We start from the raw sequence: 23464 nt of genomic DNA, 5'->3' as shown, positions 1-23464 counted from the left end.
ATGCAAAAACCACAGAATTTTGTCACTGTTTTATTATGAAAAATGTGAAAATTAACACTGTGTTGTTTTGGACGTAAACAATGCAACAATTCTTGGAAGCTTTTTATCTGTTAATAGCTATGTTTGCATTCATCTATTTTTTTATGCAAATTTGGGACATTGCATAAAAATATATTGGAAAGAAATGCAAAGATGCATATAAATTCTAAAAATGTTCATTAAAAACGTATGCACTTAAAACTACAATGGAAACATTTAACAAATAAATGCGCAACAAAAACTCACATGATTTTGTCTCAACAGTCGATGTGATTGGATAACTGGACTAACTAGTGGACCAATTTCAATGCACAACATCTCAAATGTTTGTTTGATCATTCTGAGCCAAAGTCTGGAGTTATTTGGTTTGGTTCTGGTCCTTCCCAGAACTGTCTCACACGATTGTGTTCACAAACACCAAACACACTGTACAGTTCCAAATGCAAGATAACATGACAGCGTTTATTGCGATGTATGAAAAAGAGCCACAGGTTTGTTTGTTTTTGCTCGATTGCAGCAGCTTTCAGTTTTATTACAGATATTTTGTGCTAGTTTATCAGGAAATGACCCTTTTCTCTTGGAAACACTTAATTTGCTTTATATTGCTTTATTCGCAAATGTTTTATGCAATATTCCAAATCTGTGTTAAATATGTTAATAAAGTTAATTTGTAAAATTCTCAACATATTATATTTGCTGTAGCTAACTGAATAATAACAATCGGAATTTGAGTGTGACTCTATTGCCCCTTGAATACAGATGCTTGTTTCCTCCTCAGTAAAACAGCAACATAAGGTGTACAACAGGATGGTACATTTAGCAAAAGAATCAGCCAAGAATATGCATCTGGTTTCTGGTCCACTTAATGCTGAAATAACAGACTTATTTGATCCAATTACACACATTTCTTACTATCTCTTTCAAAACAGCTCTTTTGAACAGGACTTTGAGCTCATTTGAGTGATGCAACCGTTCAATGGTGTTATGTTATAACCCTGTGGCACTTCAATTCACTCACTGATTAGCCCTTGTGATCTGAAAAACTGCACATACATGGCTGAAGCATCAGCCATTCTGTATCTCTATTTAAAGTTATGAATTACATTATCAAGAGACATTGACATTCATAAACCCTTCTAATATCCGGAGATCTATTATAGTATTAGCTTTTGTTAGTGTAGAACTGATTGGACAATCTTGTAGAGCGGCCGAGGGGTTCTGAACACGTGTTTGGATTTTCCTGATGTAAGAACTGGATGTAACAAAATATTCGTTCAATGCTTTATGTTGCACTCCTAAGCATTTTTAAGTTGAACTCGGCAATTAAAGCATCAATATTACTACTGGACTTTTATGGATTTGAACAAAACTCCTAAATACAGTATTAAAATTCAGTGCTGAAACTCATGCTGCACCATTTGTGCGTCAGATGTAAATTATACATCAAATGTTGCTGCTTGCTTGTTAAAGGGATACTCCATCCCAAAATGAAAATTTTGTCATTATTCACTTACCCCCATGTCGTTGCAAACCCTTAAAAGCTTTGTTCGTCTTCGGAACACAATTTGCATGGATACGTTTTTTACGTGTGTTTACGCTTTGGTTTGAAAGACAACATCGCATCAGCACAGCGTGGCTGACACAGAAGAGCGTACGGCGCCTGCGTACTGCTCAGATTTGCCAAAATGGCACTACACTGATTTGGAGAGACACAGAGGAGATGAATTGTTGAATAAAGTCGTTATTTTTGTTTTCTCCGTGTACAAAAAGTATTCTCGTCGCTTCGTAACGTTACGATTGATGGCAGATGGACTATTCTGACGATACTTTTCATACTTTCCTGGACCGTGACACTGTTATTTATTTGGCAGTATATTGGACAGTCTCTAGCCTCCCTGTTTTCATCGAAAATATCTTAAATTGTGTTCCAAAGAAGAACAAAGCTGTTACGGGTTTGGAACGACATGGGGGTAAGTGATAAATGACAAAATTTTCATTTTGCGGCGGAGTAACCCTTTAAGGAACATTGAAAATGTTACACTACCCAAACAAACAAACCTACCATTTTTTTACATTAACATTGGTACCTGAGCCATATTTAGAGATCTCTTGAGTTCTTTTGACTTGGGCCAGTAAGGAACCATTTAGCAACCACCCAGAACACTTTATTTGCCACCAAGCAATGCCTAAAAAACAGTACAATGTTGGCGCTGATAGCCTTGTGGGCAATGCACTGGAATAGAGCACTGCTGCACTACAGGCGTCCCGAGTTCAAATCCCAGCTTGAGGACCTTTTCAAACCTGCCGCACTCTCTCTCTCTCCCACTTCACTTCCTGTCAACTCTAAACTGTCCTATCATCATTAAGTCAAAAACACCAAAAAAGGATACAGCACAACAAAATACCAATAACCACTCAGAACACAATAGCAACTAAATAATGTCACAATGTATATTTTCTTCATATGTATAGAGAGAGATATATATATATATATATATATATATATATAGAGAGAGAGAGAGAGAGAGAGAAAGAGAGAGAGAGAGAGAGAGAGAAAGAGAGAGAGAGAGAGGGGAGATTTTTAAGAATTGAATACTTTTACTTCTACTTAACCAGCATGCATTAAACTGAACAAATGTGACAGTAAGAACATTTATATTGTGACAAAAATAAATAAATTTCAAATAAATGCTATTCTTTTGAACTTTCTGTTCATGGGAGACAGGAGAACACTTCAAAGTGGGAGTAATGGCTTCTTAAAATTCAGGAATAAGCAATATTTTAAATTATATATAAAACATTCAAATAATTATTTTACATTGTAATAATATTTCACAATATTCCTGTTTTTAATGTATTTTTGACCAAATACATGCTAGTTTGGTGAGAATAAGAGACACACTGAAAAATAAATACATAAATAAATAAATAGATAAAATATCCTCCAATAAAAACATGTCTCTGTCCACAGTGTGTTCCCCAACACAACAAGTGAAATAAAAACAAAAATAAATTTCTGTCGCCATTCACCTGAAGGCTAGGAGCCAATTTTGGTGTCACTTAGCAACCACAAAAAAATGTGTCCTTTAGATTTGAGTCTTATTGCTGTGATCTGTTTTCACTAGGATTCTGTACAGTGTCAGATCTAAATCAGATGAGTGTGTTTAAGTGAAAATGAATGTTGTCTGGATATATATGTTCTCGTAAAGAAGAGGTGAAGGGGTCATTCCATGTGTCTTGAATTCACATACGGCGGCTGGTGCATAGTGATAATTAAACTGTCATATTAGTTCAATCCTATAAAGTTCTTCAGGGATGATAATCCATTCACACAGTTTTAAAACAAATAGCACCTGTTAAATTACTGTATGGACATATACATGACTCTCCCACATGACTGCAATGTGATCTAGCACTCAAGCACACAAGCTGAGTGGACGTTCCCATTCAGATGTGTTTTTGAGCACCTGTTTTCCAAATCTCCCCTCACCCACCTGCACAGAAAACAGAGACCAAAGTACAGCGTCATTACCCAACACCTGCTGTAAACCTGCTGAGATTAAAATCTGCGAGTGATGATTCTGCATGTGGCTCTCTCTCTTTCTTACAAAGCTCACACACCTTCATCTGATGTGTTTTTACATCCCTGCACTATTTATAGATTTACACATACATGTGTGAAAATTTACCCACACCTTTAATTCAAAGAGTCACAGTGAGAGAAATAGTTATTTCTGGGTCATTAAAGGGTTAGTTTAACTCATCATTTACTCACCCTCATGTCATTCCAAGCCTGCAAAACTTTCTTTCTTCAGTAGAACACGAACAAAATCTTCAGTAGAAGGTTAATGCTGCTCTTTTCCATAAATTGAATGACAAAAATGACATTAAATAAATAAGTAAAAGTGGGCCCTACAATACATAAAAATATTTATAATTTAATATATTGCAGAGAAATTTAATATACTGTATAGTAATATATACTACAGGGCCTTTGAATGCTTAAATCTGATTGGCTGACGAACATTCTAAGGTGTGCAGTTATTTTCAGGGAAACGCATGGCAAAAGTAGTTTCAGGCAAGTAGTTCCATCATCATAACTCGTATCACCACATCGGGTGTGCATTATTTTCTAATAATTCAACAGCATGTTGTCAATTATTCCTTACTTAATATATTGTATGTTGTATTTACATTTATTGCCATATCAGCTTCACATGCTATCATGATTAAACGCATCCAAAATAAAAGTTTTTGTTTACATGATATATGTATGTGTACTGTGTATATTTATTATGTATATATAAATACACATACATACAGTATATATTTAAAAATAAAATTACATGTATAAATATATATATTTAATATATAAACAAATACACACCCATATAGTATATATTTTGAAAATATTTATGTATAAATTAATATATAATTTTTTTTAACATATAAACAACATTTTTCTTAAATACATGCATGTGTTTGTATTTATATATAAACAATAAATACACACAGTATACACACATACAGTATATTATGTAAAAAACAAAACAAAAAAAAAAACTTTATTTTGGATGCGATTAATCACGATTGATCATTTGACAGCACTAATTCAAACAATTTTGCACTGCATGTACCAAACAATTTAAAAGATTCAACAAAAAAATATATATATTTAATTGTACTTAAAACTGTGCTGTAACTTTCAGGGTCCATCTTATAGAACCTTAAAAGTCAACTTGGTTAGAAGAAAAGAAAGACCTGATAAAAATTGTTGTCTCATCAAATAAAAAATTGGGCAGACCAAATATATGTTTTAAGATATTAAATTCAAATATATCAAATATTTATAAACTGCGAAATTAAATATGGAAATCTATAGATAGATGTTTAATTTTTTTACCTTAACTGTGTCAATCTCCATTTACCTTCATTGTATGGAGAACACCAGCATGCACATTCTTCAAAATATCTCTTTTGGAGTTAGGAAAGAAAGAAAAAGCTTAAGGTTATATATGGCGATCTCGTAATTGGATTGTAATATTCTAGTTATACAATCATCTCACACATCACAACTATTTCAAAAGCAATGGTGTTTTTCTACAGAACTGCTGTATAGTCAGTCCATGGCCAGTCACCAATTCACTCAAACAATGCAACAAGTGAAATAAAAACTCAGGGTCAGCCTACACTGACACTCTGACAGAATGCCAGAGAGAAAGATATAAACTTCAAGGACGCCGAGAGCAGAAAGAAGCAGGTTAACTTCTCTATCTCTGAGTGGGTGTAGCAGGATAAAAGCTTGGCTTATCCGATTCTAGACCATAGTCCACAAGACCATAGTCCACAAAACCCCACCCAGGACTCTCACCTCACAAGTTTCCATGGCAACCAAATACAGCACTCACTGGTTAAAAAAGAGCCTTTTTTGTGGTTTCACAACGTGCTATGTGCCTGAAACATTCAGCATATTTACAGCTGTTGGCACTCCAGTCAGAGCTCGTGTGGTTTGATGATTTGTATGCGGAGGCAATTGTGTTGCAGTCTGGAAGAAACACAAGAAATGAGATCTCAACTGTTTCTATAAGACAGCAATGAGATTCAGTGGAGAATTTTTTTTTTTAATTGTACTTAAAACTGTACAGTTTAATGCACATATGCACATTCGCCTCTTGTACATTCCTGTATATCTTAATATTTAAGACTACAGTATACTTTCATGCACATTTTATTTTCTATGTTTAATTCTACAGTATATTTTTTTATTTTATTTTATACTTTTATTTAATTTTTCAATACCTATATTTATGTATATTTTCCTCTGTGTTGTATTCTTTAATAATTGCACCGTCCATGGAGCAGACTTGACTCACATTTCACTGCTGGTTATATATTCTCTATATAATCGTGTATGTGATGAATAAAAATCTTGAATCTTGAACAAATAGAGACTTTTCCTTCAAAAAAAAAAAAAAAAAGGCTTATGCATCTTGGTTGTTCTCAACTTCTTGAGTTAAAGGGATAGATTCTTCTGATGATCACAAAAGAAGATATTATAAAGAATATTGGTAACCAAACAGGTGACTGCAACTGACTTTCATGTTATGAAAAATAGAAGTCAATGGCTACCAGCAACTGTCTGGTTATCAACATTCTTCAAAATATCTTCTTTGTGTCCAGAAGAAGAAAGAAACTCATACAGGTTTGGAACAACTTGAGGGGGAATAAATTATGACAGAATCTTCATTTTTGGTTGAACTGTCCATTTAAAATTATTTAGAAAATATGAATGTTATATTAAAATTAAATTAAAAATTGAACATATAATTAAATGATAATAATTAAAAAGTGTTAAAAAAAATAGGTAGCAACTGGTTTAAACATTACTTAAAATATAATTATACATAGAATAAAATTTAAATAAATTATTTTTAAAATTAAATTTAATATATATATATATATATATAATTAAAATATTATTAAATTGATCAAATAAATAATTTTATAAATAAATAAACAAATAAATAAATAAATAAATAAATAAATAAATAAATATTTAAGCTTGTACCATCAGCAACTGTTGTATTTATTAAAATTCTGGAATAAAATAATAATAATAATTGTGGTTAATTGTTTTACTCTACAGAAACTGCTTGTTTCTCATAATAAAAAAGAAAAGTAGTTTGAAAAGAAGTATCTTTGTCATACAACAGAAGTAATTTTGAGAAAGATTTAAGTTAGGGCTTTAAATACTTCCCAGGACAGTCGGGGCCATGAATCCAAAATTTGAGAACTACCGCTCAAGAGTTGCATGGAAGAGTTAAATGGAACTCACGACTATAGTTAGCTAAAGATGATTTTGGGAAACACAAACCTGATAAGTGTCAACCACATTTATGTTATATCTTTATATTTTTATTGTACTATATATGTCAACAATTGGTGCCAATCAATTTGTACTTCTCCAAATGAATTCTTGCAGAAACATCTGATAAAGCTGATACTTAAAGGAAGCACAAGTGAGAAGTCTATAGAGTCTCTGCTGCAAACTCTGAGCAATAAAATCTCCTCTGGGAGTTTCCAATTCAGACTTCTGAAGACCTAGCGGTTGTCACTTCTAGAGTACCGGCGTATGGCAGCTGTCTGAACTTTGAACGTCTAAATCACCTGTAAGTGCAAAACAAAGGTTAAGTGTAAAACAATCCACCATTTTCATTTAAGATCACAAAAAGGATCCTATTGACTCATAAATGTTTAAGAAGCTCCAACTCCTTATTCAGAGGTGGAGAGAGAGAAAAAGATGCTTTACGCTCTGTCGGTTCCACTCTACGCATTCGGCTTCAGTTACCCGCTCATCACAGTGAGAGCAGCAAACACTTGTAAGAAACTCTATCGCTCCGACAACAGGCCTGATAAACCAATACACTTGTGTTTCAGCTTCTGACATGCTCGGCTGCGCTCGCCGCATCAAATGTCTTGTTCAAGAGTTTGTATGATTGAGCTGCTAAAAGCCTAGTGTTAAGTTCAAGCAGACTATCTAGCTGGTTTAACTGCAGGTAATGAGCAGAGTGCATTGCACTGGGTCTATGCTGCCCACCTTAGCACTCACAGACACCTCCACATCTCAAATCATGCAGATTTTAATGCTTCATTTAAATATCTTTCTTACTTATGCATATAATTAATGCTGCCATAATGTCAGGTTGGAATGATTATATTAGATGAACGCACCTGAACGCCACTCCAGTGTCCATTTTTACAGACCTTCTGAACTGGGAACATGTAAATAAGACAATTAATGTATTTTAATGATGCCATATACAAATAGAACTTAAGTTTTTAAACATTTGCCTTTTTTTAGTAAGTTTGCAAGCTATTTGGTTTGATGACCACTAACAGTTGCTCTCATTTTGTCAAAATAGTGGTAAGTAAAAAGAGAAATGAAAGAGAATTGCTCAACATGTTCAATTAATTCTGATCAAAATCACTTAAATTATTAAGAAGAATCAAGAAAAATTAAGAAGAATCAAGTCAAGTGTAGCAGTTGCAATTAAAAATAGTTGCACATGTTTTACAAAATGCTTACTGTGCACCAATAACAAGCAAAACTTTGTTTTACTATCAAAATATGTAGTACCTTATTCATTTAACTTACGCCAAATGTTCTCCTCGAAATTCCAAGATTTCGGGACACGTGAGTTTCTGAATGTGATGAATGATGGGCTTTACCTCAAATACCACTTCAAAGCAAAGCATGGATTTATAATGCATTCAAAGCAATAAAAATCAACTGGACAGTCATGTGTACTTTTTGTCACACGCACGCACTCTCAAGTGGTGGGTCCTGGGACGGTACCTTACACCATGTCACACCAGACACAAGTCCAAGTTTCACTGAACTATGATTTTTCTTTGTCTTCTGCCCTTCACATCACAGCTGAGGATAGTCTTGTACAAGATGAGAAACTGACTATGAAGTTCAAGGAAATTATAGCAAATAGCTCTCTCTAGGTATATTAGACCTCTAAACTGGCCTAAACTAACCATAAAAATTCAACTTTTAACAGTCATCTGTCAAGCTGTGACACTGATTAGGCGTCTCTGGAGATATGAGTCAGTCTACCACAGATGTTGAACGTTTGATGTCATGATACAGCGGAAACTGAAAGTGAACATGCAAAGACTGACAACTTGGAGCCAGTGTTGCCAGGGTTGTGGTCTTCCTACATAATTGGATTATTTCAAAAATGCAAAAATTGCTGAGATATTTTGGGACTACTTTTATAATGTACCACAGCCACCAACAGGTTTATTTAGATAAATGTGTATTGGTGCTTGGAGTGAATACCTTCTTAAGGAGTTTGCCATTCGTAGATTCATTCCACATTGATGCTTGTGTGTAGATAAAACAGGAGTGAATGTGGAGAGAAGAAGTGAGAAGCAAAGAGAAAACAGTATATGTAGGCTATTAATAGTAATAGTCTTGGCTGAAATCAGAAAATATCAGAGAGGATTTTAATTTAATTATATGAAGAAAAAAAATGGAGAATTGGGGAAGTGAAAGGACAATATGCATTTTGAGGACAAAAATAGCCTTTAGACAAATCTATGTACATTGGCATATTAAAATTCATATATTTTCAGTAACCTAAAAGGAATAAAATAGATTAAATAATCAAATGTGCACATATATAAATTAAAATCACTTGCAAAAAAATGTAATAAATAGAATAAATGGGGGGAGGGGGGATTTTAAAGCTCTTTATGGGAATCCTGCAGCTGTCATCTGTGGGCACGGGAACATTTTGGACTAGTTCTCATTCCTTTTGGGAGAGTTTTGTTTCAGTTTTGGCCTGAATTTTTTTCTCTGAGCTCTGGCATCCCTGCCTAGTGATTGACTTGACAGAAAATATGCAATGCCTCCTCCACCATGGAAATGAACAACTCTGAAGGCATTGTAATCACAATTCATATTATTTTACAGCTCAAGACATGAGTCAAAAGAGCCATTTATCATGAATCTGAACTTTCAATCCCAGCCCAGTCACCATTCATCTGTCAAATGAATCTCCCTCCCAAAAGGCCAATCTTTAGTAGCCTAAGATAAAAGACTTGAGACATGGCAGTCTCAAAATGAGAATCACATCTGCAATGTGGCACAGAATTGTAGGCTTTTTACTATTGCACAACCCCGTTGAAAAATCCAGTAGGCTATACAGTATGCTGCTTTAGATATGTTGAAGCATGGCTGCTGGTTTGAGTTGGTTTAAGATGGTCATGAGCTGTTTTAATCTGGTCATGTGTTGGTCCTAAGCAGGAGCTAGTTGCTTAGGACCAGCACATGACCAGCTAAGGACCAGCTTAAACCAGCAGCCATGCTTCAAAACATACATAAACCAGCTTATGCTTTTTTTGTTTGTTTGTTTGTTTAAATTACTTTTATTAAATTTCAATAGGGAATCAGGGTTGTCACGTAGTAATGTCACATATTTTGAATCCAAAATTAAGCAACTGTATTAAGCCCTTCTTACGTTTTCAAGCACCTATATTCAATATACAGTAGTGTTAGAATACCTGTAGAGTATTTATATTGTACTGATTACAAAATAATGAAAAATAATTACCTGGTCCGACACCTCATGTCTCAAGTTCCTGCGCAGGTAATACCTTTTTTTTTTTTTTTTTTGGTGTTTCCTGGAATAAAACATTCTAGTCAGCTGCTATAATGGTTGAATTTCTTCAGAGCTTGCTGTCTGATGGAATGTGATAGGGTAAAAATACCGAATACCACACAATTAATGGTAAGAAAACAAGTCTTTCTCTTGAGTTGTCCTCGCACAATCTGCATACTGTCTGTCTACACTAATATACAAGATTATCAAACATTCGATTCACTAACAAGTGATCCGTATGACCCAGTTCTTTTCAGTTGATCAAAAACACAGGCGAAATCATTGTAGTCCAAATCACAAACAAATAAAAAACAAGGCGCAATCATAATTCGATTAATACTCATATGAACGGTTATTTTTAACTGATACAAAATCACATGGAAGTAGAACAAATGACTCGTATGAGCTGGTTCTTTTTAGCACAAGTCCGATTTGAGCAGTAAGTTAGACTCTGGAAGCAGTAGACTCTGATTCATGAATAGATAAATCTTATGATCTAGATCTTTTAATGAATAACTAAAAACCCACCTGATGATACCATCAGTCTGATGAGCCATTGAAAGAACTTCCAGAAAAGTCCAGAAGCAAAACAAGTTGAGATGCACTTTGCTAATTTCCAAGCAGTGTACAAAAACACAGTTTCAGAGATAACGCTTATTCAGGCCTAATCAATTATATACTGCAGATATACCAAATGTGTTATTTCTGTGTAATTCTGTACAGGAATATAAGTAGCTTAACTGGTACAACACAATAGATTGTACATGTATATAATAATTATCTTAAAGCAAGTTTTTAACAGGCAAGATTTTCCAAACAATAAAAAACATTTTCTGTTTCTGGAATCAATAAGACAGAAGACCATAAAACAGATGGGATTCGAAATGAGGTAAACCACTAATTAACTGAACTCGCAGCGTGCAACTGCTTTTCTCAGTAAAGTGCGCTTTAAAACAGACAGCTATCTTTTGTGTCACAATCTGACACCAGAACTTAGTTATAATGGTTCTCTGATTACTTTGCCCCTCTTGAACACTGCAATTAATTCTGCTCTCATAGCTGAGAGTTAAACAAGAAAACGAGTGTTTCATCAAGGACTATGGTAATTAAAGCCTCATCCCTAGCAATTAGCCCTTGTATTACGGAGAGGAAGAAGTTGCTCAGAAACGCTCATCTTTATTAAGGCCACTGCATGTCAAACATGAATAAAGCATAATTGAGCTCTACTGTCATTATCCTTTTCAGCCACGTGCAAATGCTTAAATATCTTTAGAATGTGTTTTTGTACTTCAATATTAATATAATGAAATATTCGCTACTTGTTATGACTTGCAAAAGTTTTATTTTGTCAGAAAATACTGATTAATATAAACATCAAAAAAAATTCAATATTCTACATCAAAAAAATAATAAATAATATCTCTAATAAAATAAACAATCAACATATATTCATGATTAAGGGAGATGTACAGTCTAATGAAGTATGCTATTCCAAATTCAGATTCTGATCTTTTGAGCATGACTGCTTAAGGCTCCTTCAACCTCTGACCCTACTTCCTTCACATTAATTTGACTGATGACCTTGGCTACAAGCAGAGTTGACCATAATGGCCTTTTCTTTTGGTTGGTGGTTAGCAGCAAAGTTGGTTTTTCGGCATTCTTATATGTCGCAGTGACCACAGGCTTTAGCAGTAAATTATCCATCTCTGTGCCCCAAAAGTTTGACCTCTCAACTGTAAGGTCACATTACAGATTCATACAGACTTGAAGATGCAGTCATTGGACAGCGACACACGGTACCTGAGGTTATTAAACACATCTGGGGACAGACTCTCTTGAAGTTCACTCTGAGCCAGTTATATGATCAAAATATACGTTTGTAAATGAGCATAACATGTATTATAAAGTAAAAAAGGCAGATTTATTAGTCATTTAGTGACCCTAATGATAAACAGACACTTATAAACTAGTTTTGCTTTAACACAAATAACGTTTAAGAGATAAATATAATTATCTTGCTTTCAGCCCCTTAAAAATATGTTATAATATACGGACAACTGGTCATTATAACAAAATAAACTGACATTTACACTTTTTTCCAAAATGTGTTACAATAACAATACAGGCAAGCAATTATTCTAGTCACCCTGAAGGGGTTTATTTTGTGATTCAGACCAACTGAATGTTCATTATCCTGCTAATTATGTGGCTCCCTCCCAAATAAACAATGAATGGACATGATTCATATTATTATATTTGAGAAGAAAACAGCCCCAGAAACCAATGCAAGAGACATGAACCTAGTATAGTTACTAAAATGTACACAATACTTTTGCGAGAAAATAAATGTTTTGCAAGATAACACAAAGTTTCTCTGAAAACATAATGCTTTTGCTAGAGAACGCAAATATTTTGCAAGATAACAAAGTTTTTTAGAGGAACAAAGCACTTTTGGGAGAGAATGCAAATGTTTTGCAAGATAATGCAAAGTTTCTCAGAGAAACAAAGCACTTTTGCAAGAGAACGCAAATATTTTGCAAGACAATGCAAAGTTTCTCAAGGGGAACACGGTATTTTGCTAGAGAACACAAATAATTTGAAAGATGGCACAAAGTTTCTCAGGGGGAGCGGTACTTTTGTGACAGAACGCAAATATTTTGCAATATTTTGTTTCTCAGGGGAACACAATACTTTTGCAATAGAACGCAAATATTTTGCAAGATAATGCAAAGTGTCTAGAGTAACAATATTTTGGGAAGAGAACGCAAATATTTTGCAAGATAATGCAAAGTTCTTGGGGGAACGCAGTATTTGTGTAAAATAATATCACATTGCTCTTTTATAAGATTGTAAGCTCTTCATTTGTAAGTCACTTTGGATAAAAGCGTCTGTTAAATGACTAAATGTAAATGTAAATATTGGGGCTCTGTACAATTGACCTATTAGAATGTAATATTCCAGAGATCCAATCAATAAAGTAAGTCCTGCAGTTGCAATTCTCAGCCAGTTTTTTTTTTTTTAAGTTGCTTCACACACACACACACACACAAAAAGGAAAAAAAAAACCACACAAAACCTTGTACAGATACCAACATGTATCTGTAGGCTATATAAAGCTTAATGACCACATTAAAATGTTTGTATTGCAAGTACACAATAATGAAATATAATTCACAGTAAGAACAGTTATGAGAACCACCTGCACTGCCATAAATGTTTATCAGCTTATTGTTCAGATTTACTATCATTTTTGCTGGTTTGAAAAAAGCAACATTCTCTGTTTTGACAGAAATCTCTAGAGACCATCCCAATGCTCTCTCTCCTGTGTATCTCTCTCAGTTCTCCCATATCCCTGCTGATGACACAGATTGCCCTTCACAGTGTTTCTGGAGGAGGTAATGAAATCTGTAATGGAACAGCAGGGCTGTGGACCATTTTGGATGGCTGAGATGAGTCCCTGCAGCTGCTAGACCTGCAATTACTGAATTGGAGCAACACCAGTCAGGCACTTCCATGCTGGAGTTTGTTAAACACAGTTTAAGGGGCGAGTTGTCCATGTCATGTTCAAGTTTTATGGTAAACGACATACACTGCCACTAAATGCGTTTTCAGTTTAATGAAAAATAGATTTTCTGAGCTTCTGCTCCTCTGTCTCTGCAGTCTCTGTCTAATCATTTTTAATTTGGACAGTATTAGTGATTAAATGATGGCGCTATACAGGCACATTCTTCTCATCAGACCCTGTGTGTTCATGATTGTAATCAAGCATAGATAATTTCTTCCTGTCTTTCACTTAATCAAACAGTATAAGAAGGAAAGTAGTTTGGAAAGTAGTTTGTTGTAGGTCCAACATCTTCATATGAGACCTCTAAGATAGAAGAGCTAAAATGAATTAAAATATGAATGTACAATAGGCCAATAAAGTATTAGGATGCTTAAATCACTCACTCACTACAAATATATGAATGTCTTTGCATTAGAAACAAAATACCAACATTCATTTTGACATTTTGAAATGATTCCAGATGGTGCAATATGGAAGCAAAAAAATAAATACAAATAAAAAGATAACTATCTTTTCCCCACACAATAAAAAAAAATAGACAACACTAAATATATTTTTATACATTCTCCACCCATGTGCAGCTGAAACCAATGCCCACTAGAGAGCAGACAAGTAAAGGTTTTGGACCATAGAAATGGAACTGGATGCAGAACGGTTCCATTTACATGCTAATGACTTCACTCTGCAATGTAAACAACATTTTTAATTGCCTTAACCCTGTAACGGTCATATACGAATAAGTATAATTTAATTAAAATATAAAGTATTTCAGTTTTAACTAGATTATGCCATCCATGCCATGCATGATAGAATGTCTGGATTTCCTCGGCCTATAATCGGATTTATTTAATGATAGGTATTAAAATATTATTTTAATCAGGCAATAGAAAAATTTTGTTTACAGAGCAATAACATTTAGTTTAGCTAATACTTCAATTTCATATTAACTGAATCATTAGAATTTTCATGTTTTTTTGGATTTAGTCTGAGTTTTGTAGGACATAATATTTAACTAAAACCATAAAAAAGTTAAATTTTCATTACCTGAAATAAAACAAACATCAACTGGAGTAAAATAAAATAATAAAAGACTTATTTTATTTCATGCTAGCTGCCAAGGCAACATTTCTCTATTTAATTTAATTTAATCTGGTATACTGAAATTAATAAATACGAGAAATATTAAAAATGACAAAACCACACAACAAAATTACTAAAACTCTCAAATTATAAACAGAAAATATACACATAAAATGTAATTTAACAAAAACTATAATCTCAATGATACTAAAATAACACTGGTACAAGGGTGTTTTAAGATATTGGTTTAATTTGAACACAGTTGGTTTAATATTTAAATTTTTGCATAGAATCAATGCCAGTATGCCAAATCCTTCTTTCAGACTGGCACGATTTGCCTGGTCTTAACCCTTTGCATTCACCCTCGGGGAAAAATGGACTTTGGGATTAGCTCTTGTTACATAAAATCATATAAAAAAAAACATGTGGAGGTCTTGAAACTGGGGATTGATTGACAGCTATTTAAGCATGCAGAGACATAATCACTAAACATGATGAGATGATGATCTCATTAGAGCTCCCCCATTAGGTTTTACAAATGATCTTTAATTAGATCATAGAAATATTCTTGTGTTGCTCATTGCCCCAGTGGATCCTGCTAATCTGTTTATTTTTATGACGTCGAAGATTTTACTGCGCAACAGAGAGGCATTTGAAAAAGCCCCTCAGATGTTTAGCTCATTTGGCACGGTAATAAGAAATGAAGGACAAATACTGTTCATAAAAGAAAGCAATCTGATTATTCTTTAAAAGGTTTATTGAATTTGTGGAAATTTGTCGACAGTTTGGTCTTCTTGTGGTGGAAGAGAGACGAGTTCATCAAGTTTTTGGTCATTTGCGACAATTATACAAAACAAGAAAAGGTGTAGCAGTATTGCTGTGGTCTTCAACAGTGTAAACTACAGACATCGTGGTAAACATAAACCTGGATAAAGCTGGCTTATTCAGTGGCCTACGTTATCTTTTCAGCTCTAATACAGCTCTATCAACAGACCGCTCTAATGTGGCAATGCAAAAAAAGGCACTTTAAAGCTGTTTTTCTATTTTACTCTCAACAGAAACAACAAAAGAAACTCCATTCCTCTTCGTCCTACTCCAGCATGGATCTTCAGCTCTCTAGTGCCACTACTGGTCACATGTTCACATGCGGCTCATTCCAGATCATCATTTTGGGAGGACTCGTTGATTATCTGCATGGATAAAAGGTCAAAAGGTTGTGATTTTCATATTGTAACTTAATAACACCTGTAAAGAATTTTTATGTCACTCACATGTCCATCTCTGGTCTCGATGGTCTTTATCACCACTTTCTTTGACAGGCTGTCCATCGCAGGTCTGGTTTCCTTCATGGTCTCTGTATATATATATATATAAAAAAAAAAAAAAAAAAAATATATATATAATATATATATATATATATATATATATATATATATATAATATATAATAAAATGTTGGTTACGGAATGCATCTTGAATTTAAATAGTCTCAAGCCCAAACCATGTTTATTCCCACTGCAAGTAAATGTGTATTTGATTTGATTTAACTGGATGCTATTTTAACAACATATGGGACATGGGATGCATTTTCTTCTCCATTTTAAAAAGTGATAAGCCTATTTATTTTACTATCATATTTTTTCATGATTATGTGCTGTAATACATTATTTGCATTCAGCATCGTTTTCCCACTGTTCACGATTTTTTAAGGATGAACTAAAAGATACTGTACCTCGAAGGGTTAATGATGAGAGGTTGGGGAATGGTGTGGTGATCCTAGAAAGAGAGAAATAATGTGTAAAAACCAATGTTACGTCAAAAACATATTTGGAATATATTTTAAATAGTCAAAGTCTAGAAGTTTCACTCAGTTTTTCCCCTCATTAAAAAGGTTGTAGTTTTTATATTTATATTTGCTTTTATATTTCTAGTCTTACATTTATAGTCAGTGAGCAGGTCACTTTATAGGGCTTGACATGTTGAGGTCATGTGACCAGCCAAATACTATTTGCTTTATTTATTTATTTAATTAATTAAAATTATTTGTGAGCAAAAAAATAACGTCTAGTTCACAAGGTTAAAAATGTTTTTAATAGTTTTTGTTTAAAAACTACAACTATATATATTTTGTTACCTGAAATAAAGCTGACACAAAGTAATTTTAATGAAAAGCTTACACTAAAAGAAAAAATAAAAACTCAATAACCACAATTAAAATAAAAACTGAAAATAGATAAGTAAAAGCTAATGCACAATGTAAATAAAAATATAATATCATATACTAAATACTAAAATAACACTGCTAGTTAATATTTATACAATCTAATCAGTAACCAAAACTCATCCTCCCGCATTTATTCCACTAGGTGTCACTATAAGTCCATGCTGAATGTGCCTTTAAAGAAAAGATAAGAATACAAAGAAAATCGAATTGCAAAAGCAAACATTCACCTGCTTTCTTCCCCTTCCAGCAGCTTCCTGTAGGTGGCGATCTCAATATCCAGGGCCATTTTAACGTTCAGCAGATCCTGGTATTCACGTAGATGGCGCGCCATCTCATCCTTCATGTTGCGGATGTCGTCCTCTAGACGAGCGATGGTGTCCTGGTAACCAGATGCCTCCATGGAGAAGTTATCTTCCATCTCTCTCAGCTGACGCTCCAGGGACTCATTCTGAAATGATGGATCTGATAATTAGTCGTAATATAAAGCTTTTTAATAAATGCTAATTATAGTAAACTATATCTAAAATATTTTTTTTTAAACTTGAATTAAAATATGCATTAACTAAAATTAAATTAAATCATATAAAAAGCAAAAATATTTCTCATTTTAATTTAGTTTAACTTGATGTACTTAACTAAAACTGAAATCATTTAAAAAAAAAAAAATGTGACCCTGGACCACAAAACAATGTGTCAGTTTTTCAAAATTGAGATTTATACATCATCTGAAAGCTGAATAAATAAGCTTTCCACTGATGTATGGTTTGTTTGGATCGGACAATATTTGGCCAAGATACAACTATTTGTAAATCTGGAATCTGAGGGTGCAAAAAAATCAAAAATACTGAGAAAATCGCCTTTAAAGTTGTCCAAATGAAGTTCTTAGCAATACATATTACAAATCAAAAATTAAGTTTTGATATATTTATGGTAGGAAATTTACAAAATATCTTCATGGAACATGATCTTACCTTAATATATGATTTTTGGCATAAAAGAAAAATCTATAATTTTGACCCATACAATGTATTTTTGGCTATTGCTACAAATATACCCCAGCGACTGGTTTTGTGGTCCAGGGTCACAAATGACAACAAAAACTTACTAAAACTTCAAAAATGAAAATGAAAACAGAACAGAATAAAATCTATAATAGTATCTCAATGGTAGTAAAATAACACTGAAGCTAATATAATTCTCTCCAGTACTTACAGTTCCTTTAAGAGCTTCTAAGTCGCAGGTGAGAGACTGAAGTTGGCGGCGATAGTCATTGGCCTCCTGCTTGGCCAGACGAATCGCTTCGTTGTTACGGGCAGCAGCTTCTGACAGGTCAGCAAACTACAAAAAAGAGAAAGTGTGAGATAAAGATAAAGCTCCATCTGCCTCTCTGACTTTTGTTGATGACTGTGCTGGTTTCATGTTTGAAGATCTAGGTTAATAGATCAGTCGGTCCATTAGGATGATCAATACTGTGACAGAGGAGCAGATGGTCTCTAAATCCACACAACCTCTCCGTCGACCATCTGCCACATCTTAAGGAGTTGATCCTGAGCTGAGTCTTACTCCTTCCTCAAACATCTCACACTGTCTTAAAGATCAGATCCTTTCTTGTATTGTTTCATTGTTCATTTGTAACTTAACTAAGTTAACTATCTGATGTTTCTTGTAAGTTTATCAACTTTATCTCAGGTTTTTTTGCACAGACTGTATTTATTATTGCTGCAAGTAAAATCTGTATTAGATACAGAAAAGATATGGAATATGGGGGAAAAAAATCCTCCTTTCAAAAGTTAAGATGCCTATTTTTTATTAGAATTATTTTATTATGAGAACCCGACCTTGGATTTGTACCATTCCTCAGACTCCTGGAGGTTCCTGGAAGCCAGAGTCTCGTACTGCTGCCGGACGTCTTTCAGGGCAGCGGTGAGGTCAGGTTTGGCCACCTCCATATCAATCTGCACATGCTGTTCCTGGATCTGAATCTGCAGTTCGGCAAGTTCCTGTGGAGATGTTGGAAAAATTGTCTTTAACGATCCAAATGCACAGTTTGAAACCTATCCTGAATATCACATTGTACACTGTTGCTCAAAAGTTCAAGGTCAGTACAATACAGTGTTATTGTGAAATAGTAATGCAATTTACAATAACTGTTTTCTATGTGAATCCATTTTAAAATGCATTTATTCCTGTGAAGGCAAAGCTGAATTTTCAGCATCATTACTCCAATCTTCAGTGTCATATGATCCTTCAGAAATCTTTCTAATATGCTGATTTGCTGCTCAAGAAACATTTATTATCAATAATATTGAAAACAGTTGTGCTGCTTAATATTTTTGTGGAAATAGTAATTGTTTTTTACATTATAAGTATTATTGTACAATATAATTTGTTTAATTTATAAAATATAGTTTATTTGTTACATTATAAGCATTTTTGTCATTTTGATTAATTTAATGCATCCTTGCTAAATAAAAGTATTTATTTCTTTCAAAAGAATTATCTGACTGACCCCAGCTATTGAATGGTAATGTGTAATAATTGCATGCCATAATTTTTGGTTTTTGATTTGAACGTAAACTGAACAAATCTCATTCTGAAATACAATAGCAATAGTTTGTTAGCCCTGAACTAATGTACTTCCTGATCCTGAAACAAAGTCTCCGCTTTATTCTCTTGGAATTACGCCCCATTTAATCACTATGGCAGCAAGTCACACATGCCTGACAATCCCCTGATATTAACAAGCCCAACAAAAGTGTCAGTCAGCCAGAAAACCACGACTGTGAGAAGAATGGTTGAATGGCCAGAGGAAATTTGATTCATTTTATTGTTCAGAGCTACTCTTTTATGGCTCAGGAGACTGTGTGAGCTTTGTCTTGTATGTTTCTCCTAACATTCATTAGAAGAAGAGATAATGGATGTATAAATGTGCAGAATTTGGTCTCAGAAGAAGGTAATAAGAAATGTTTAAATCTGGATTAAAATCTCTCATTTTGTAATTCATCTCCTGGCAATTATTAAGATCTTTTCTGAAGCTCTCGAGGAAACACATTATGACATTATTGGGGTGAGAATAATGTGAAAATTGGCATTTGCATTTAATGTTAATGCTATGAATGAGAAACACTTAAGATATTAAAGACATCTCATTTTGATGTTTCTCTCCACAGGTGGTTCAGTACCTCATCATGAAGCTTCTTCAAGAAAGCAATCTCTTCTTGCAAGGATTCCACTTTTCTCTCCAGATCCAGACGAGCCAGGGAGGCGTTATCAACATCCTGTGTGTGTAACACATATAAAATATTCATCATATGATCATTTGTATAAACCTAGGAGACATTTCTCCTAAAAAAAATGTTTTAAACTTCCAATTGTGTTTCCTATGAATTCTACACAGTTCTACACAGTTCCCTTTTCTCATTCTTCTATTCCTTTGCACTAAAAGAATCACATTATACACTACAGTTCAAAAACTTGGGGTCATTTATGAATGTTTTTGAGAACAGTCTCTAATCCTCAACAAAGCTGCATTTATTTGGACAAAGTTACAGGAATATTAGGAAATATTATTACAATTTAAAATAACAGTTTTCTATTTTAACATATGTTAAAATGTAATATATTCCTGTGATGCAAAGCTGAATTTTCAGCATCATTATTCCAGTCAAGTGTCACATGATCTTTCAGAAATCATTCTAATATGATGATTTGATGCTTAAGAAACATTTACTATTATTATCAATGTTGAAAACAGTTGTGTTCCTTAATATGTTTGTGCAAACCATGATGAACGATCCTGAAAAACATGGTAGCTTATGTAAATTATTTTAAGCTATTCCTTTCTGAAGTGAATAACAATAGCTTGCCTGCTGCTAACTGTTTGTAGTGCTGCAGCTGGTAGTGGCAGACACCCTTTAAAGCACACACACACACATCCTCTCCTCTGTGACCATAAGTCACCAGTGTACCCTGGTTAACACTGACCCCTCCCACTCATACAACAGTTTGCTTTGTCATGAACATCCAGCCTGTTCTCAGACAAAGCTTTCTTTTCAGTTGCGTGTCTAAATCTGATGCCGGACAAGAGGGCAGCTTGACCAGGCCTGCACTGACCCTTTTATTGTGAGGAGAGAATCACTAGTGTCTTGCAAACACTGACTGGAATGTTAACTGATCACATTGTAATTGTGGCTGTGGTAGCACCCAATCAAACATCAGGTCCAGTAATACATATAAAAATGGTTGTGGTTTTTCTGTACATGCGAAGATGTACCTGTCTGAAGCCCCGAAGGGTGTTCTCCGCATCCTCTCTCTGGAGCATCTCTTCTTGAAGTCTGAAAATGAGATGAATATTTAAGAGCCACACCCTGTATAACACAACCAAACCCACTGGAGCATCTCACCAGGACAATAAGAAAGCCTTTGACATCAATTTAAATAAAATCAATTTCTTATCTTTGGCTGTATCACAAAAATTAAACTAATAATGGGTTGTTTTTAACCTGGTAACGAGAAAACCCTATAAAGCAGAGCTTTGTTCTGACAGAATCATCTTACAGAGTAAATAATAATGTAGTTTTGTTTTTTATAAATGCATTTATATATGAATTTAGCCTATATTTTATTTATTTAAATGTATATAATATTTGATTTAAAATGAAGATTTCATGAGACTTTAAAATCTCTAGAGTCTCTGTTGTATAAATGCATCATTAAAATGCATTTATTATAACTTTTTTTCTCATTAGCCTAAAGTTTATATTACATTTCATATGTTGCTCATAAGAAATATAAAACCTAAGACCATATTTTGGTTTCATTTGACCCGGTAAAGAGAAAGCTTTGTCCTGAGAGAAATTCAACACCATATTACACACCAAAAATAAAACATAATATGGGGTAAAATCTAAATAAACAGGTTTTATATATTTCAGAAAAAGTATTAAATTTGCCAATATGACTAAATCAACCTCTCTTAGGTTACACTAATAAAAATCATGTTAAGGATCAAGGCAGGTAGAACCAGCTTCTTGATGTAATAATAGGCTATATTTCAGTTATCAGTAAATGAAAATTTAAACTCAAATCAATGAATATAAATAAATAGGCCTATATATATGTGTGTGTGTGTGTGTGTGTGTGTGTGTGTGTGTGTTTGAAATATCTGTACTGTTATATATATATATATATATATATAATATATATATATGCTATAGAGATAGACACTAAATCTTCATCTTATAGTTCTAAATCTTCATCTTATAAATTGTTTTGTAGTATAAATGCACCGTTAAAATGCATTCATTAATCCAATTATCCACATTACCTACAGTTATTATGAAATACGAAATGGCAATAATATGATTTTAAACCCTTGTTTTTTTACTTTTTATAAACTCTAATAAATGTTATTTTCCCCTTATAACCGTTTTGGGTTGTATGCACAGTCTCTTGGACAATGTTTACTTCTCTTTGAGGCGCTCGATGTCCTCTCCCAGATTGTCCCGGTCCACCTCCACTGTGGCCTTCTCGTTGGTGAGCTGGTCCACTTGTCGCCTCAGTTCTCTCATCTCATCCTCGTACAGATCACCGACCCGGGACGAGCCTTTGCCCCGCATCTGCTCCAGCTCCGCGATCAAGATCTTATTCTGCTGCTCCAGAAATCTCACTTTATCTATGTAACTGGCAAACCTGTCGTTGAGATGCTGCATCTCCGCTTTCTCGTTGGTTCGGTTGGTTTTAAACTCGGTGTTGATGGCGTCGGCGAGCCCGAAGTCCAGCGTCTCGGTGGCGAGTCTGGGCAGCGGCGCGCTGCTGCGCACCCTCGCGCCCTTGCTCATGTAGATGGATGGAGACGCGGAGGACGCGCTGCTGTAGGACACGCGAGAGGTGGTGCGCACCGGGCTGCTGTACTGCCGGCTGGAGTAAGTGGACCGAACCATCGCTGGTCGCTCCCCACCGAACATCCTTTTGTAAGAAGATGTGTTTGTTCGGCTGGCCATTGTAATCCTTTAGTTCTGGGGTATTGTTGAAGTCAGCGTCTACTTTCACGAACTACCGCACCCTGTCCAAACCAACCGAGACCTCTGCAGAGGTTCTGCTCGCATTTATAGTCCACTCCCTATGCTAATGACATAACGGTGCGGGAGCTTTAGTGACGCAGGAGCGCAGTCGGGGCGGAGGAGCAGGATGTGCCTCTCCATCATTCAAAGAGTTTAACTCTGCCAACAACAGGAGAGTGTATTCACTTTAGTATCCATTCATTCGTTTTTCCGTTTAATAAATGCATTTTCGTATAATGTTGTTTTAATATTAGCTAGGCTATATTTGCATTGTATTTGAAATGTATAATATACATAATAACGATAAATATATTCAGTTTTCC

At 34.3% G+C, this 23464-nt stretch overlaps 1 protein-coding gene and 1 long non-coding RNA gene across 3 annotated transcripts; both read right to left on the bottom strand.

The window, feature by feature from the left end:
• Positions 1–2623: 2623 nt before the first annotated feature.
• On the bottom strand, positions 2624–5770 carry LOC122142248. Of its 2 annotated transcripts, none has more exons than XR_006158474.1 (4): positions 5411–5770; positions 4943–5013; positions 3815–3895; positions 2624–3533 (listed from the first exon to the last, which is right to left on the bottom strand). It is a non-coding gene; the product is annotated as an uncharacterized LOC122142248 (long non-coding RNA). The 2 variants fall into 2 exon arrangements; XR_006158473.1 differs by having other exon boundaries at positions 3815–3890.
• Positions 5771–15595: 9825 nt separating this feature from the next.
• Positions 15596–23205, bottom strand: vim (vimentin). The gene is made up of 9 exons (XM_019101575.2): positions 22546–23205; positions 21353–21413; positions 20262–20357; positions 18918–19079; positions 18292–18417; positions 17307–17527; positions 16588–16631; positions 16128–16210; positions 15596–16046 (listed from the first exon to the last, which is right to left on the bottom strand). The coding sequence occupies exons 1-9, from the start codon at positions 23079–23081 to the stop codon at positions 16008–16010; spliced, it is 1368 nt and encodes a 455-aa protein (XP_018957120.2). The 5' UTR covers positions 23082–23205; the 3' UTR covers positions 15596–16007.
• Positions 23206–23464: the final 259 nt, after the last annotated feature.

The sequence above is a fragment of the Cyprinus carpio genome, chromosome B24 (assembly GCF_018340385.1).
Source record: "Cyprinus carpio isolate SPL01 chromosome B24, ASM1834038v1, whole genome shotgun sequence".
Lineage (NCBI taxonomy): Eukaryota > Metazoa > Chordata > Actinopteri > Cypriniformes > Cyprinidae > Cyprinus > Cyprinus carpio.
This window is presented reverse-complemented; position numbering and strand designations above follow the sequence as displayed.

Bases quoted from the DNA above. Each gene is read 5' to 3' on its own strand.
- vim (XM_019101575.2), bottom strand. From the start codon at position 23,081: ATGGCCAGCCGAACAAACACATCTTCTTACAAAAGGATGTTCGGTGGG. The intron at 19,080-20,261 runs GTACTGAACCAC...ACATCTCCACAG, and splicing joins TGAAGAAGCTTCATGATGAG to GAACTTGCCGAACTGCAGAT. The intron at 16,632-17,306 runs GTGAATGTTTGC...CTCTCTTTCTAG, and splicing joins CTGGAAGGGGAAGAAAGCAG to GATCACCACACCATTCCCCA.